Source organism: Raphanus sativus, chromosome 5 (assembly GCF_000801105.2).
Source record: "Raphanus sativus cultivar WK10039 chromosome 5, ASM80110v3, whole genome shotgun sequence".
Lineage (NCBI taxonomy): Eukaryota > Viridiplantae > Streptophyta > Magnoliopsida > Brassicales > Brassicaceae > Raphanus > Raphanus sativus.
In genome coordinates, this window is record NC_079515.1 from 32,216,581 (window position 1) to 32,233,442 (window position 16,862).

The 16,862-nt window shown below is 36.0% G+C and overlaps 4 protein-coding genes across 4 annotated transcripts; 2 read left to right on the forward strand and 2 right to left on the reverse strand.

Annotated features, from left to right (window-relative positions):
* Positions 1 to 1,733: 1,733 nt before the first annotated feature.
* LOC108862212 (serpin-Z1-like) lies at positions 1,734 to 3,543 on the reverse strand. The gene is given in 2 exon segments (XM_018636271.2): positions 1,734 to 2,619; positions 3,021 to 3,543. Coding segments are annotated over 2 exon segments (1,209 nt in total). The 5' UTR covers positions 3,414 to 3,543; the 3' UTR covers positions 1,734 to 1,803.
* Positions 3,544 to 4,139: 596 nt separating this feature from the next.
* Positions 4,140 to 8,992, reverse strand: LOC108862210 (succinate dehydrogenase [ubiquinone] flavoprotein subunit 2, mitochondrial). The gene is made up of 15 exons (XM_018636269.2): positions 8,809 to 8,992; positions 8,237 to 8,398; positions 8,061 to 8,148; positions 6,781 to 6,927; positions 6,536 to 6,676; positions 6,228 to 6,313; positions 5,983 to 6,139; positions 5,762 to 5,905; positions 5,489 to 5,676; positions 5,238 to 5,412; positions 4,983 to 5,153; positions 4,838 to 4,907; positions 4,636 to 4,756; positions 4,511 to 4,548; positions 4,140 to 4,421 (listed from the first exon to the last, which is right to left on the reverse strand). The coding sequence occupies exons 1-15, from the start codon at positions 8,914 to 8,916 to the stop codon at positions 4,319 to 4,321; spliced, it is 1,899 nt and encodes a 632-aa protein (XP_018491771.1). The 5' UTR covers positions 8,917 to 8,992; the 3' UTR covers positions 4,140 to 4,318.
* Positions 8,993 to 9,171: 179 nt separating this feature from the next.
* Positions 9,172 to 10,828, forward strand: LOC108862213 (protein LIKE COV 3). Its single transcript, XM_018636272.2, has 6 exons — positions 9,172 to 9,408; positions 9,538 to 9,590; positions 9,663 to 9,772; positions 9,851 to 10,018; positions 10,247 to 10,471; positions 10,556 to 10,828. The coding sequence occupies exons 1-6, from the start codon at positions 9,292 to 9,294 to the stop codon at positions 10,660 to 10,662; spliced, it is 780 nt and encodes a 259-aa protein (XP_018491774.1). The 5' UTR covers positions 9,172 to 9,291; the 3' UTR covers positions 10,663 to 10,828.
* Positions 10,829 to 12,900: 2,072 nt separating this feature from the next.
* On the forward strand, positions 12,901 to 14,655 carry LOC108862211 (cytochrome P450 71B7). Its single transcript, XM_018636270.2, has 2 exons — positions 12,901 to 13,839; positions 13,957 to 14,655. Exons 1-2 carry the CDS (start codon positions 12,937 to 12,939, stop codon positions 14,569 to 14,571), a joined length of 1,518 nt encoding a protein of 505 aa, XP_018491772.1. The 5' UTR covers positions 12,901 to 12,936; the 3' UTR covers positions 14,572 to 14,655.
* Positions 14,656 to 16,862: the final 2,207 nt, after the last annotated feature.

The following is a 16,862-nucleotide window of genomic DNA, read 5'->3' on the forward strand; positions in this document are numbered from 1 at the left end:
GATAAGGGATCTCAGCAAACCTCCTGACGGATGACACGTGTACAAACATTGCCAATGAAGATGTACATGTGGCACTACTATCATCCACATGATGATGAAGATGGATTTGCCAGCTCGGATTCTCCAACATATCTTTGGCTTTCCGAATTCTTACTGTTTTCTTGTCATTTTCCTTCTTTGGTTTCCCATCACTAGTTTCTTGTGGTCATTCCCAATTAACATTTATATTAGCAGTTAGTTTCACTACATCACAATCTACACCAACATCACAATCTACACCAACATCTTCTTTTTTTTTCGGTCAATAGAATATATTAAAAAGGTCCAAAGCCCAAAATTCTTACAACCAAGCAAAGCCCACAAAAACAAAACTGAGCAACACTAACCATACAAACCGGCCTGAACCCAACAACCAAACCAAAAAACCCAACCCAAACCGCTCCACCGACAACCGAGAGAAGAAACTACCACGTGTCAACATTCTCACAGGGCATGTACACGTGTCGCTGGATTCTCATCCTCGTCGTCGCCGCGGCGGATTGCCTTCGGAGAGCACGACCGAAACCTCCCAGTCGTCGCAATCCTCGGATCCATACACTAGCTTCCAAGCTGTCATCCTCAAAAGAACAATCTGAGCCCGCAACGCCATCAACTTTGAAGAGGTTTAGAGTGCCGGAGAGCTTCAACGGGACACACCCGCGATCTCCCCGAGGCGTCACAGACCACAATTCACAACATCACCATTTTCGTCACCGGGGAGCATCGATCGAAGATTCGAGATCTCCTCCGGACCTGAAACCAAGGCCATCACAATAAACGGACAAGACACCAGAGTATAAAAAGCCTCCGCACCAAAAGCAACCCTAAAGCCGACCATTCTCTTAAGAAGAGCAAGAACCACGGCGGCGCAACTAAACCGACCACCCACCAAAGAGAAAGTGCGGTGACGTGAACCCTAGATCTACACAAAACCCAAAGGAAGGGAAGCTTTAAATCACTCAGAAGGGAAGATCCGGACCAACGGACGGTGACTGTGAAAGCTCACTCCATCGGCCGGAACCGAAAAACCCGGCGGCGCTTTCTCTCTCTACTCTCGCTTTCTCTCTATTCTCGCATCTACACCAACATCTAATTCTCCAATTTCAAATAATATAATTTCCAAATTCACCTAATAGCCCATCTTGCTTAATTCTTTTTTTTTTTTAATAGAGAAACATTTTCAATTTTTTTAAAAAAATTGTAAGTTATTTACATGGGCGTCATACACCACAATCACTCTCAACCTATATATTAAACAGACCATTATTCACTAGAGAAATTAAAACGACAGGCTGTTTATGCTACCTCGTGTGTGTACAAAATTGTGGTTGTGGTGAAAAAATGTAATTTTGAAGTTTTGGTAAAAAAATGCATTTTGCAGATTTTGCTAAAATTATAATTCAATTCATTAGTTTGTGGGTTTTTGGCTTTAACATATGATTTTAGTTTACACAATGAACCAAGCTTGATTTGGGAACTTTGTAAACATCATACACACACTTCCAAATAATACGCCATTGTTAAGACAAGAACTTCGTGTCAATAGGCAAATTCATCATTGTTGTTGTCAATAAAAAACAACAACTAGAAATATAGAATAATTATTTAAGGGTGATAACTTCGACGCAATCAAACCAAACGAATTTAATAAGACAATAAAGATCAAAGGTTTTTTACTAAACAGTGTAAACTAAAAACCAAACATGGTGAAACTGTAATATATAAAATGAACTAAAGACAAAACCATTTACCATCTCCACCATTTCACCAATCTATAGAACAACCCATATCCTCATCTGATTCCGAGCAAGAATCCGAACGAGTAGGTTCCAAAGGAGATCCCGAACAAATTTCTGAAGGATCAAAGATCTGACCAAAGAACAAAACGGTTCCAGTTTTGTCTTCTCGAATCAAGAAAAGAAACGGATGGTCAGCCACAAAATCAATCCTCTTAGGAGGCTCCATTTCAAGAGAACAACCTAAATCTTCATCAGCAGTTGCAGCAGCAGCTTCAGCACCTTCTTCATCGATCTCCACGCAAGCTTTATGGTACAGTGAAATCGAACGCATTCCCAACTGTTCCAAAGCACTTGAAACAGAAAAGCCGAACGAGATTTTAAACTTCGGAATCCTGAATGCCTCGAGTTCATCTCTGTATCCTGGAATGTGATTATCCACGAATCCAGGAGTAGATCCCATCTTCTCCAGGAGTCCATACAACCCATGTTTCTTGTCGGGGAGATAGAAACACATTGAGAATTTGCGAATGGGACTACCATCGTTACTGCCTCGTCTGTAAGGGAGCCTGAGGACCTTGAAGCCATCATAAGCTTTTACGTATTGGTAATCAAAGCTGGTCATGAATGGCACAGAGACTGATGTGCCATTGACAAGGTGAAAGTCTCTGTCTTTTGTATAGCACTTATCAAATGGTCTTTTCCAAGCTCCTTTAAAATACAATGCGTTTGCGTAAATCTTGTCGGTTTCGCTTGCCACTGAACCAGCAGGAAGAAGGTCTCTTATGAGATTGTTGGTGTGATTTTCAACCCATGAGTTCACCTCCACACGAACTTCTTCAGCCTTCCCCAAAAAAAAATGTTTGATGAGATTCTTCATACATATTATTGGAAATAAGTGTTTTGAAGCATTATGAAACACGAACTATTCTGTTCTTCAACTAATTCAGACAACAAGTGTATAACTAGTTAATATCTTGTTGTAATGAAATTGAGCTTATTTTATTTATTTGTAAGAGACAATATAATTCTCATGAAGCCCTAAAAAAAATTCTGAATAAAGATGAAACTAAACACAAACTATTCTGTTACGTTCTTAACTAGTTCAGACAACATGACTAGAACTACTAGTTAACTTCTTGTAATGAAATCAAGGGATCACGATGTTGAAGTTGATTTTTACAAGAAGACAATATTTCTCACTGAAACCCTATTTTTTTCTGAATAAAAAATATGAAACTTTACCTTTGATCGGAAATCAACCGGGGCATACACGGCTTTGAAGAAGTTCTCGAAGAGATCCTTGAATTTAGGATCAACCGGAAGTGATTTTTCAATCCATAAGCCGTTCGCCGTCGTGATCTTTGGGCCGCCACTTGCACTGTGATCGGCGAAGACGACGGAGGATATTTAGCGGAATATGGTTTTGAGCTCATCGATTGACGAAGATCTGAGGAAGGAGAGGATTTCACTAGCGATTGACTCCCCTCCGGAACCAGCGGCGTGCATGGTGATCGCAGAGTTGATTGACGCCGGCGAGAAGATGACATTAGAGTCTTTGGTCGCGGAAGATAAGACGTGCATGGAAAGGTTCACGGCAACGTCGTTTTGGTTCCTCATAGCTTCCTTAAGATCCATCGTTTGATATGCAATGAGATATTAGGGTTGAAGAAGAGGGATGCGCTTTTATAGTGAATGGTTTGTTTGACTAGGAATGAAATCTGACAATCTATGCTTAGCTAAATTTCATATTTGGATACGCCGCCCACTCAGAAAAAAAAAATTAAAATCTATTGATGCTTTACATGTGGAATTGGTTATGATATTTTAGTGGATTTAAAATTTTTTCTTGGATTTGGATACTTTGATAAATCTGTTGATACGCGCTGTTTATAACACTTTTATAAAACACAAAAAAAAAAAATCAAAGCTCCAAGTAACTTTGTATATTATTTATATTTATATTAAAGAAATACATATTTAATTAAGCGATTTATAATATATATTTATATATGAGTATATAAATTTTAATTTAATAAATTTAGATATATATTAAATTTTATTTTTGTTTACATTAAAATTGTGTCTCTCTCTCTCTCTGATTATTTTATTCTAAAATACTAGAAATTAATATTTATGAGCAAAATGTTAAATATTTATAAGGGAGCAACTCACAGTAAAAAATAAAAATAAAAATCACTTTTTCGAAAGATGAAAAGTTCCTAATATTATGAAACCATCACATAATTAAAATAAAATTATCCATCTAATGACCCGGTTAGGATTACAAGTAATTTTCAAAAGACTACCAAATTTCCAAGACTTTATTCATAGCGTAGATATAACATATTGTATATTATAAAATTTGTTTGATGAGTGAAGAATCACCTCTGGAAACAAATGCGAACAATAACAACCCATATCCACATTTTTATAAGAGTTATTCAGTCGGATGATAAGTTTTAAAATACAGCTGAATTGTTATGGAGAAAGGTGAACTCGAACTCACCATAAGCTCTTGGAAAACAAAGGTTTGTGAAATGTCAATATACTCGAGCTTTAGGAGGGAAAGTGTCAACCTCATCGTCCAATGTGTTCATGTGGACGGGTCTATACTCCAGCTTCACCTTTCCTTCTTCCCAATACCTTTTGCAACATATTCATAAAAACAACACTCATTTATTACACAAAGCCATTTGATTAATGTAGTAAAGCCATTGGTCTATTATTTTTACCCCAATGTGTGCTTCATCCAATTCTCATCGTCTCGTTTCTGCAAAACAACCATAACAAAGTTCCTCTACGTTATCCACATATCAAATCAAGACACATTTTATTATGTAATGAACATAAAGCTTACCGTGAAATCCTCACGAGCATGTGCTCCACGACTCTCCTTTCTGGCCTCAGCAGAATGCATTGTTATACACGCATTAATCAAAAGATTCTCCAACTCCATTGTTTCTATCAAATCCGAGTTCCTAAAGTGCAAAGTTTCCAAACCTTAGTAACCATCTAAAGACAGTTTTTAACGTTTGTTTTCCAACGAGAAGTCGTCTCACCATATCAAACTCTGATCCTTCACTTTGACATCACCAAAACTGTCCCAAGTCTTATCGATCAAATCACAACCTATATTAATACGAAACTTTTAATCCATATCCACTCTAAAACCTCATTAGGTTATAAGTTTTGGCTGTTTGTTACCTTCCTCTAGTGTTTCTTGTGTGCGGAAGACAGCAGCATTGTTTTGCATTACTCTTTGCATGTTTAATCGGATCTTAGAAGTTGGAAGCGACCCGTTTGAGTTCCTTAGTCGGTCCAGCCATTCAATACTCTTTTCACCAGCATGGTTCTCTAAAGGTCTTAGTTTCTCGCCTTTAAAACATCACAAAGCATAAATATTTCAGAAACACTAACTTGCATCAACATGCAGAGCCGAAAATATATGAATTTGCATACCTGGTTTTTGAATCTCCGCAACTCTGTTTGCACAAGCTCGGCCAAAAACAACAATGTCAAGAAGTGAGTTTGCACCAAGCCTATTGGCGCCATGGACAGATGCAGATGCTGCTTCTCCTGCAGCCAATAGTCCAGGAACTATAGAATCTGGTTCATCGCCTCTAACAGTAATCACCTGGAACATAACACTTTTCAAATGCTGACCATGAACATATCCATAAACTGTAAATAGTTTTTGTCATATCGTTTACCTCTCCATGGTAGTTCGTGGGAATGCCACCCATATTATAATGCACAGTAGGCAACACAGGAATAGGCTCTCTTGTAACATCGACACCAGCGAAAATAGCTGCAGTTTCAGATATACCAGGAAGCCTCTCCTTAAGAACATCTGGTGGTAGATGGTTTAGATGAAGGTAAATATGATCCTTCATAGGTCCTGTTATAGAATAATGTTATTTTATTGTGTAACATATGAGTCTTAGATTAGGGTAACACACTCTCAAAAGTTGTTATGATCTTACCTGCACCGCGGCCTTCCCTGATTTCCATGGTCATAGATCTTGAGACAACATCTCTTGAAGCAAGATCTCTAGCTGTGGGAGCATACCGGTCCATGAACTTCTCCCCTTCACTGTTTCTAAGAATCCCACCTTCACCTCGAGCTCCTAAAATATTTAAACTGACAAAAAGTGAAGAACCATTGTCTTGTCTAAATCCCCAAGTGTAGAAAAGAAACACAAACCTTCAGTAATGAGACATCCAGCTCCGTAGATACCAGTAGGATGAAACTGAACAAACTCCAAGTCCTGCAGAGGAAGCCCGGCACGTGCAACCATTGCATTTCCATCCCCTGTGCATGTATGTGCTGACGTCGCAGAGAAATAAGCTCTTCCATACCCCTGAAGACAGTAAGAGATACTGATTTAGTACAATGTGGTTTCAAAAATCCAGAACAAGATACATTTTAGCAACACTTTATCATCTTACCCCAGTGGCCAAAATAGTAGAACCAGCATGGAAACGATGTAATGTGCCATCTTCCATGTTCAGTGCAATGACTCCCTGACATGTTCCTGCTCATCAAATATACCAAAACCATTTGGACGTTGTAGAGACCATTCTTTAGAGGATCTCTTAATAAGAATTATATTTTTAAGTTATTGATTCTTGAACCATAAAAAAAGGTTATTGATTATATAAAATTTCCAAAAGGAGGCATAACTTTGAAAGCTCTAAATCTTTCGAATATTGAGAGTTATATCCCAAAAGGAGGCATACTCTTAGTTAGTACTTACCATCACTGTTCATAATCAAATCCAAGGCAAAGTATTCAACAAAGAATTGAGTGTTATGTTTCATTGCTTGGCCATAAAGAGTGTGTAACAAAGCATGCCCAGTGCGGTCAGCAGCACACGCACAACGGTATGCCTGACCACCTGAATAAAGTGCAATGATAAGAAGGAACTTTTAGCAAGCAAACTTTTCACATGAAATAAGTATAGCTTCCAACTTGGGATTTGCATGAATCAAAGATTAAAACCTTTTCCAAAGTCGAGACTCTGGCCACCAAAAGCTCGTTGATATATTTTTCCATCTTCAGTTCGAGAAAATGGCAATCCATAATTCTCAAGCTCAATCACAGCTTTTGGAGCTTCCCTGCACATATACTGAATTGCATCTTGATCACCTATACAAAAACAAAAGATACAAGTTACTTACATCTTAAAATATAAACCAGTAGGATAATGTAAAAACAAGTAATATGAAGTGTAAGAAATTAGCTAGTGTACATGTTAGATTGCAAATCAACATGTTAGTATGTTACATCCACAATAAATGAAAACCAGATTTTGACCCGTCCTTTAAAGGGCGGGTATATTTTTTTTTCTAATTTAATTTTCATATTTGTGTTTTTTTTTGTGATTATATTTTTATTTTTCTTTGTAATCATATTTGTGTTCTAATATTAATCAAAACATATTTTACTAAATAATAACATTTTAAAAATTGATTCGGTATACGCTCGGTTAGGAATGGTTACCGGTCGAACTCGCCAACCCGCGGATTTCAATTTTGTTTTGGTCAAATATGACCCGCACAACCCGCAAACAATTAATTTGTACCGGCACCCGCCCCATTAATTTTGCGGTTATCCGTGAGTTATAATTTTTTAAAAAAATAATTATTTAATTTAATTATTATAAAAATATAAAAATATAAAAATATATTTAATTAAAAAGTATATATTTAAAAATTTAAAATGGTTTTTTAAATTACCATACTTTTAAAAAAGTGTTTACTTTTTTCTTTTTATTTTTTAAAATATTTTTCGAGTCGGAGGATACCCGCAATCCAAAATCTACCAACCCACATCCACTCGAAATAAAATACTCATAAACGGTGTCCATAAATCAATTTTTCAAATAGTTGAACCAAATTTGTGATCCGCCCACAATTGATCCTTTAGATCCATAGTAGAAGAATAAATAGCCTATGTTCGTGACGGTGGTGGTTATTAGTCCGTAGTTATAGGTGGTTATTAGGGGAACTGATGTGGTGGTTATTAGGCGAAGTGATGTGTTGGTTACGTATGTATTTTCGTTATATGCAGTTATCACATCAAAAGGTAGGTATTATAAAAAATAATTGTTGGACACAACCTTTGTCAACTGGTCAAATAGCAAAATTAATAGAATAGATTCAAAGTATGTGTTCAATACCAGGCCTGCCCAAGAATGCCAAAAAACAAGAAGTCTTCAGATATTAACAGCCAATCTGTCTAATCCTTGAGAGTTTTTGAGTCTAAGATCAGCACCATACCTAACCAGTCACTTCCTTTGACAGTATCATACATATGCCATCTCCAGTCATCTTCAGTCATATTACCCAATGCAGCATTTATACCTCCCTGCACAAATCATAGCTTAATCAACAACATAGCAAGCAAAAGAGTGAAATAAAAAGAAGAAGATTAAGTAAATGTCGTAGCTAGGTACCTGAGCCGCAACCGTATGAGAACGAGTAGGAAAAAGCTTAGTGATGCAAGCTGTGTTAAAACCATGTTCCGATAGTCCTATAGCTGCTCTAAGTCCAGCACCACCTGCTCCTACAACAACCGCGTCATACTTATGATCAACGATTGTATAATCCCCTGTCGTCTGCCACACAGAATAAAAAACAATTTTGAATCACAGTTGGATAATGCGATCTCACAAATATTTTCACAAAGTAAGAAGATTCAAGCTATTAAAAGGAACCGAATAAAACTAAATAATTCCTTCCCAAGTAATAAAACACAAAATCCCCCAAATTATTTTCTCTACTCTGAAAACATTCACACATTAACCTGTGCGGAAATCCAAAATGAAAACCAACGAAGAAAATATATGAAAACAAAATGTTCGAATAATATATAAAAAACATAATGTTTCAAATTTTCTTAACTCAATGAATCTACAGCAACACCATTTGCACATTAAACTCGTAGATAGTTATGGACTAATGAAGAACATCATATAGATTGGTCGACCAATTAGTGTTTAGTATGAAGACAACAATGTAGTCGTACCGAACGAGCAGAGAAGAATCTTGTGGAGACTTGAAAAGTGATGAGAGCACCATCAGATTCTGATCTCCTCGACGCATCTCGAAGGCGACGAGTCACAAACCGCCACATTCCTCCGTTCGTTACTACTCAGCACGAGCTCGTTACGATGGTAAATGGCATTTTGTCAACACCTCTCGTTTTAAAATTGGACTCCCTCTCACAAGTGGGGGATGATGATGGCACGTTGAGAGAGTTATTCAAAATTCTTCTACCACGTTGGTTACTGGGCTTTCTTATTAGGCCCAAGTATGACCATGAAGCCCATAATGGGGTAGAGTCTGGATAACAGCAAATAGAAAATGCATGCTTAGCTTTAGCGAAAGCAGTTGGTTGCTCTCACAAACACACACACACGCGCAGGACAAGAGAGACATCAGAGATCAAAGAACCGATTCAGACAGAGATAGCAACAACGAAACTGAGATTTGGGGGTGAAAGAGAGTGATGGAAACGAGGGAGAGAGATCTGGAGCGGCTGATTCCGATGCATAAATCCGGAGAGGTCGTTCTCTCGGTTCCGCCGTCTCCTCTCGCTTCGCCCATTCACGTCGCCGGAAGAGAGGTTCTCCTCTCTTATCTCTATCTCGTTACAAATTTTATGCAAGTTTGTAATGATTGGTTTTGCGTTTGACCTAGAGTGCTAGTTACTTGTATGTTACGTTATTTAATGTTTTATGTACAAACAAAACAGGCGGTTTACAAAGTCATCCGAAGCTGGGCCTCCAAAAAGTTCATGACCGGATGGTACTTAATATTCTCTCTTGTTTGTCGTAGAAACAACATAATTGGTTTCATGAGTTTTGTTTTATTATATAGTGTCATTCTTCTTCCAATCGCCGTCACATTCTACTTTACATGGTGGTTTATTCATTTCGTTGACGGTTTCTTCTCCCCAATCTACACTCATCTCGGTATCAATATGTTCGGTTAGTTCCTCATCTCATCTCGTACATTTGAAACATTGTCAAATGAAATCTAATACAACTTGATTACACTTCTCGCAGGTCTTGGGTTTGTGACATCCATAACATTCATCTTTGTGGTTGGTGTCTTCATGTCCTCATGGCTAGGAGCTTCATTTCTCAGCATTGGAGAATGGTTTATCAAGAAAATGCCTCTCATCAGCTACATCTACTCAGCTTCTAAACAAATCAGCGGAGCTATCTCCCCAGGTCAATTCCAAAGAAAATAAATAAATAAATAAATTATTAGGAGGTTCGCCCAAAACCACATTATACAATATTAGTTTCATCCTATCTTGAGCATCACTTGATCTTGTAAACTCTAGATTGTGTCTAAGGTACTTTTCTAGTTGAGCTAACTACCCTATACTAACTAAAAAAAACAAAGACTTTAAATCTTTATTTACCTAAAATTTACACTTGTTCTCCTTTTATCAGATCACAGCTCAGGTGCATTCAAGGAGGTAGCCATTATCAGGCATCCTCATAGGGGAGAATACGCTTTTGGATTCATTACATCGACTGTGGTTCTCCGAGGCCGTGCTGGTGGAGAAGAGCTCTGCTGTGTCTATGTCCCCACCAATCATCTTTACCTTGGAGACATTTTCCTCATTAGCTCAAAGGACATCATAAGGCCTAATCTCTCGGTCCGTGAAGGCATAGGTAACTTGATCTTACCTATAACTTCAAAGAGATTAGACATTAGCTCATCTAATTGCTCTGTTTCAACCTTTTTTCTTGCTACAGAAATAGTCATCTCTGGTGGCATGTCAATCCCAGAGGTACTAACAACGCTGGACGCAGAGACTATCCACAGGACAGTAGCAGGAAGCTTTGCTATTCCACCAGTGTAAAGTCGATGAATCATAGTTTCTTTTTTTCTTTTTTTCTTTTTTTAATCCGAAGGTTAAGTCAGTCTCCAGTGGAGACTCTGATTTTAGGTGATTTTCAACGTTTGTTAATCCAAGAATGTTGGAAAAGTTTTGAACTCGTTATGATATATATATGAGTGTTTAAGCCTTGTATTAGTCTAGACACTAAACAATAACAAAGAGAATATTACAAAAAAGTTGGACAAACTCAGAGATCTTTCTTTCAATGTTTTTGTTATCAAATGCTAGAAAGGTTGAGAGATCACGAAATCGTTTCATAAGCAGCCTTTAACTTCAAAAATTTCCAGTTCCTACTAAAATATTGAATCAATTGCCTTTCTCTATTCAAATCCCATGGCCTTCTGGATATTGATTTGTCTGGCCTTGTCTCTATTTGTTATCAAATGTATTAGTAGCATCAGCTCCAAAGTCATCGTTAAGATTCCCTTTTCTGTGCCATCCTAATAATATCCAAAACAAACAGAAGGATACAGTAACCAAAAGAGCCAAAAGCTTGTCTGATACTAAAACAAGAAAACAACGCAGCTCTTCTTGTCCTGAGGAATTTTCCCCGGCAAGGTGGATAATTTTTCTTCATATGCCTATCTCGGATAAGCGGATTTGTCCAAAGTGCCACTCATCATTCTAAGCAGAGAGAAGACATAAAAACTTGAGCAACCACATATTAACGAACAGAAAGAACTCTATGACTTAAAAAGCCAAAACATATCTTTATTTATTTATCTTTTTAAAAGTTAACAACGTTGATGTTTTTTCAAACATTTTTTTATAAAAATTGTAATCGTCAAACAAAAAGGAAACAGAAAGAGAAGTTTCATTTCATTTTTTTTTTGTATTTACATGTATTTACATGTTTACAGTTGCATATCAGTAAACACTTAAAACTCTCAGCCTTCTAGAACGTGTAATTATTACTTTCTGGTTGGTACGTAAAACTCAATAAATTTGTTATGAATATTACTTCTAGAAGGTGTAAATTTGTTTAGAGCAACATTCTCTTTCCTATTTAATTTGTTTCTAGACTAGATATTTTATCGGTTGAATTTGATTTGATTTGTTATTCGTTTTGGTTAATTTTTTTGGATATTTGTAAATCTTCGTTATTTTTACATTACATTTTATCATGTAAAATATATATTTTAAAAAATAATTTAGAATTATTTTTGACTACATTTACTTGTATTAATGCAAAGTAGATGAATTATCCGTAAATAATTGTGAATATTAGCAAATATCCATAAATTTTCTGGATATTTGAAAAATCTGATATTTTTATTTTTTCGAAACAAAACAAATCAAAAAATTAAATATTTTTGAATTATGAAATAAATCATAAATACTAAAAATATGGTATTATTCTATTAGTGCCCAGCTCTAGCTCTTATTCAGTGTTCTAGAAAAGAGAATTCAATGCATCCAGTCAAAACATTTGTTATGAATTAAATGTATTTTGGTGTATTGAGGAAAGAGTAGATATATATATATTTTGAACCTTGGCTCCAAGCATAATTTTGTATGTGAATAATTTATGAGAAATTGTCAAAAATACCATTTTCATAGTACCACTTTTCATGTTTACACTAACCACTTTTACCACTACTTTTAATGAAAGGTCTAGATTTAAAGGTTTAGGATTTAGGGTTTAGATTTAATGTTTTAGGGTTTAAGGTATATAGTTTAGGGTTTAGAGTTTAAGATTTAGGGTTTAGAGTTAAGGATTTAGGGTTTATAGTTTAGACTTTAGGGTTTAGGGTTTAGGATATTGAATTTAGGGTATATAGTTTAGGGTTTAGGGTTTAGAGTTGAAGATTTTGGGTTTAGGGTTTAGAATTGGAGGTTTAGGAATTAGAATTTGGGATTAGAATTTTGAAAAACATATAAAAAGAAATATATAAGAGTCTTTACCATTTTAATAAATAAGGTATTATTGAAAATGTGTCTTTTTAGTGGTGGTAAAGATGAATAATGGTAACTTAAAAGTGGTATTTTTGAAAATTCCTCATAATTTATATCTAAACAGTTATAGAAATAGGATTAATTAACTTCTAGAAGGTGTTCCTTGTAATTCTTATCTTTTTGGTTGGTCAGGATTCAATGTCTTGATTTTCTTGAATTAAGTGTGATTTTATGTGGTCTCCAAGCATAACAGTTTTATATATATATATATCTAAGCTTTTCGTCTTGTTGTCAATAATTAAAACTATCACCTCTCAGATATTTCATACACTGCAAGCAATGTCACCTTTGCTCTGTTTCCTCTCTCTCTTGCCCATTTTCTTATTTTCTTTATCGATCTTCTCTAACAAACTCAAAAGAGGGAAGTTTCCTCCGGGACCACGAAAGCTTCCGATCGTTGGGAACTTACACAACCTCAACGGATTGTCTCACACATGTTTTCAAAACCTCTCCCAAAAGTTCGGACCAGTGATGCTTCTCCGTTTACGATATGTCCCCACGGTCGTGATCTCATCGAGAGAAGGTGCTGAAGAAGCTCTCAAGACCCACGATCTTGAATGTTGCAGCCGACCAGAGACTGTCGCGACCAGGATGCTCTCTTACAACTTCAAAGACATCGGGTTCGCGCCTTACGGCGAGGAATGGAAAGCGTTGAGAAAGCTAGTTGTTATGGAGCTCTTGAACGCCAAAAAACTCAAGTCCTTTAGGTATATTAGAGAGGAAGAGAATGACGTATTGGTCAAGAAACTGAGAGAGTCTGCGCTGACGGGTTCACCGGTGAATCTCACGAAGGCCCTTTTCACGCTCGTCGCTAGTGTTGTCTGTAGGCTCGCGTTTGGTATAGATATTCACGAGTGCGAGTTCATCGATGAGGACAACGTTGCAGATCTAGTACACAAGTTTGAGTTGCTCATCGATGGCTTCGCGTTCTCTGACTTCTTCCCTGGAGTGGGTTGGCTTGTCGACCAGATATCCGGACAGAACAAGACACTGAACGATGTTTTCTCGGAGCTAGACACGTTCTTCCAGAAAGTGCTCGATGAACATCTTAAGCCTGGAGGAAGAGTATCATCATCAGAGAGCCCTGATGTCGTTGACGTGATGGTTGGTCTGATGGAGAAGCAAGGGAAAGATGGTGACTCGTTCAAGCTCACCACAGATCATTTCAAAGGAATCATCTCGGTAACACAACTTCTTTCTAACCAAAAAAAAAAAAAAACTTCTTTCTAACCCTTTTTTTTCATATGAGATTCCGACAACAAGGGTATCGTTTCTTACACGTAATGTGAATGTGGTCAGGACATATTTCTAGCGGGAGTAAACACAAGTGCCATCACTCTAGCCTGGGCCATGACAGAGCTGATCCGAAACCCGAGAGTGATGAAGAAAGTACAAGACGAGATTCGGACAGCACTAGGAGACAAGAAGGAGAGACTCACAGAAGATGATCTCAACCAGCTTCACTACTTCAAGCTTGTGGTCAAAGAAACGTTCAGATTACACCCAGCTGCTCCTCTTTTACTGCCGAGAGAGACAATGTCTGAGATCAAGATCCAAAGCTATGACATCCCAGCTAAAACACAGATGATCATCAATGTTTACTCGATCGCACGTGATCCAAAACTTTGGACAAACCCTAATGAGTTTAATCCTGATAGGTTTCTGGAGAGTAATTCGATAGATTACAAAGGACTGGATTTTGAGCTGTTACCATTTGGGTCTGGTAGGAGAATATGTCCAGGGATGATGATGGGAATAGCTAATGTGGAAATGGGATTGTTGAACTTGCTCTACTTCTTCGACTGGGGATTGCCTGAAGGGAAGACTGTGAATGACGTGGACTTGGAAGAAACTGGATCCATCATTGTCAGCAAGAAAGCAACTCTTGAGCTTGTCCCATTTATTCATAACTGAAAAATGACTATCATGAAGCAAATCATAGTGTGTTTTGATTTTGCATCATATTATTATAATAAAGAAATTGAACTCAGCTTCCTATGGTTTTGATTTTTGCAGTATTAGCATTAATAATGAATATTAAATTTAATAACTAAAATACCACGAATATTAAATTTAATAACTAAAATACTTATATATATATATTTCAAAATATTTATATTAACTATTAGTTTCAGGTTTTTCGGGTTACCCGTTCGGGTTTGGTTAATAACACTTCGCGTTCGGATATTTTTATACCACCCTACAAGACCCGTTCGGGTATTTTTACATTTCAGGTCGGATAACGGGTCGGATTTTTCGGTTCGGGTTCGGTTCGGATTTCAGGTTCCAGATTTTATGACCAGGCCTACAGCATTATATTAAGATTATATACTTGAAAACATAAGAGTTACAGAAACACAAAAAACTCTTTGATCTCCCCATATAGAGATCTGAAGGTTTTGAAACAGATTTTGGATCTAGTAGAACTGATTTGAAATATGTTACATCATCTTTTAAAATTAATTATTAAAAATAAACTTTAACGTTTTATTTTCTGACAACGATTTGAAACATTTATTTTACTGAAGAAATTAAACAAACAAAATATAAAGAAAAAAACAACAGTCTTTTCCTAAAAACAAAACATTACACTGATGGGAAAAAAATCATAGGTGGAGAATTCATATCAATCTATTATTTTTCTTAAGAAATTAAATAAAATATTGTCATAGTCGATATAATCTATTAAACGAGTATTGGAAATAACTGAACTAAGATATAGGTATTAATTGTTTCTAGATTTTAATACAGCTTTAGATTTTCAAAAAAAAAAAACATTCTACTAGCCTTTCTTGATTAAGATTTTGGTTTTTGTTATCCAAATGAATTATCAGACAGGTCATGAATTGCAGAAAATGGTGATGTGCATGTTCTACAGATCAAGAGAAAATTTGATGGATATGTTATGATTTTCCAATTGCTATTTATTAAGAAATTACATCATTACACTGAATTGTTTTATCTAAAAAACTTAATTAAGCAATGCACTTATAAATATGAATTCTTAACTATAAATCACGTCACAGTGGTCTATAGGTTTTAATTGGATGAGAAGTCGCCATATTGCTCCATGCGAGGGATTTGATTATCTTCTATCACAAAATTGCTAGCTCCTAATGTAATTAGGTGGTGTGGGTCTTTGACTCCCATGTAGAGCAAGCAGATTTGCGTATCACCGATAAGAAGATCCCAAGAGATTAGTCGGTTAAATTTTGGTCTGACACTTGAGTAAAAGATTATACATTGTCTTTTGAGTTTTAGAACAATACTTATTTGATTTTAATTAAATTGTCTATATTCATGATCTGATTTTCTGTGAAATTTTTGATGCTTACTTTTTTTTCTTTGTTATATCTTTTGATTTACTACTTATATTTAGTTTGCTTTTCAAAAATGATAATCTCCGTATCATGTAGTTTGATTTGAACTTGAGAAGTTAAGCGAAATCCGATTGCTAGAGCATTTCTACTGGATAGAATATTTCTTAATTTCTTAAAAGAATAAATAAAATAACATTATAATCATATAAGTATTTCTCATTTATTGTTAATAATTCGGAGCACTAGCAATCAAACATCTGGACAGAAGAGTTTCTAAACATTGGAGAAAACGTTTGGTTCATCACTCTTGCTTTTTGCATTTTTTATTATTTAGTCACCTGCAGAAACCTTCCTAGATTACTAGATACTGCCGATAGTGTTAGCCTTATGGATTTTCTTTCCAAAGATTACTGTTTAGTTGTGCACTGTGATTTATGGTTAAAATTCTGAGTTATCATTTGTAGTGGAATCGATTGAAATTACCTTTTTTGTCTTTTTATTTATTAAGGAGCATCTACTTTGTAAAACTTATAGATGTTGTAAGAAAGTAATCACTTTGTTATGTTCCATTTCTAAACAAAGAAGAAAAATGTATAGGCTGAAATAAATAAATATGGCAAAGAATTGGAGAAAGAAGACTTTTGGGGCATGAGTAGATGATATTGTCTCCTTGGATCCTCTTGTGTTCGTTTCGAGGGGAAGCTTATTCAACGAGGAACGAACTTTTTCTCTCACTAGACATAACTTTCTACTTATTAAAAACAAATATATTATATATAACTTTACTGTTAGAATAAGTTATTTTCTCGCGCAGTAACTTTTCAAATGTAATGTGGTGCTGTATTTGACTAGTAAATCATACATTTAGGTTATGATATGGTTGAT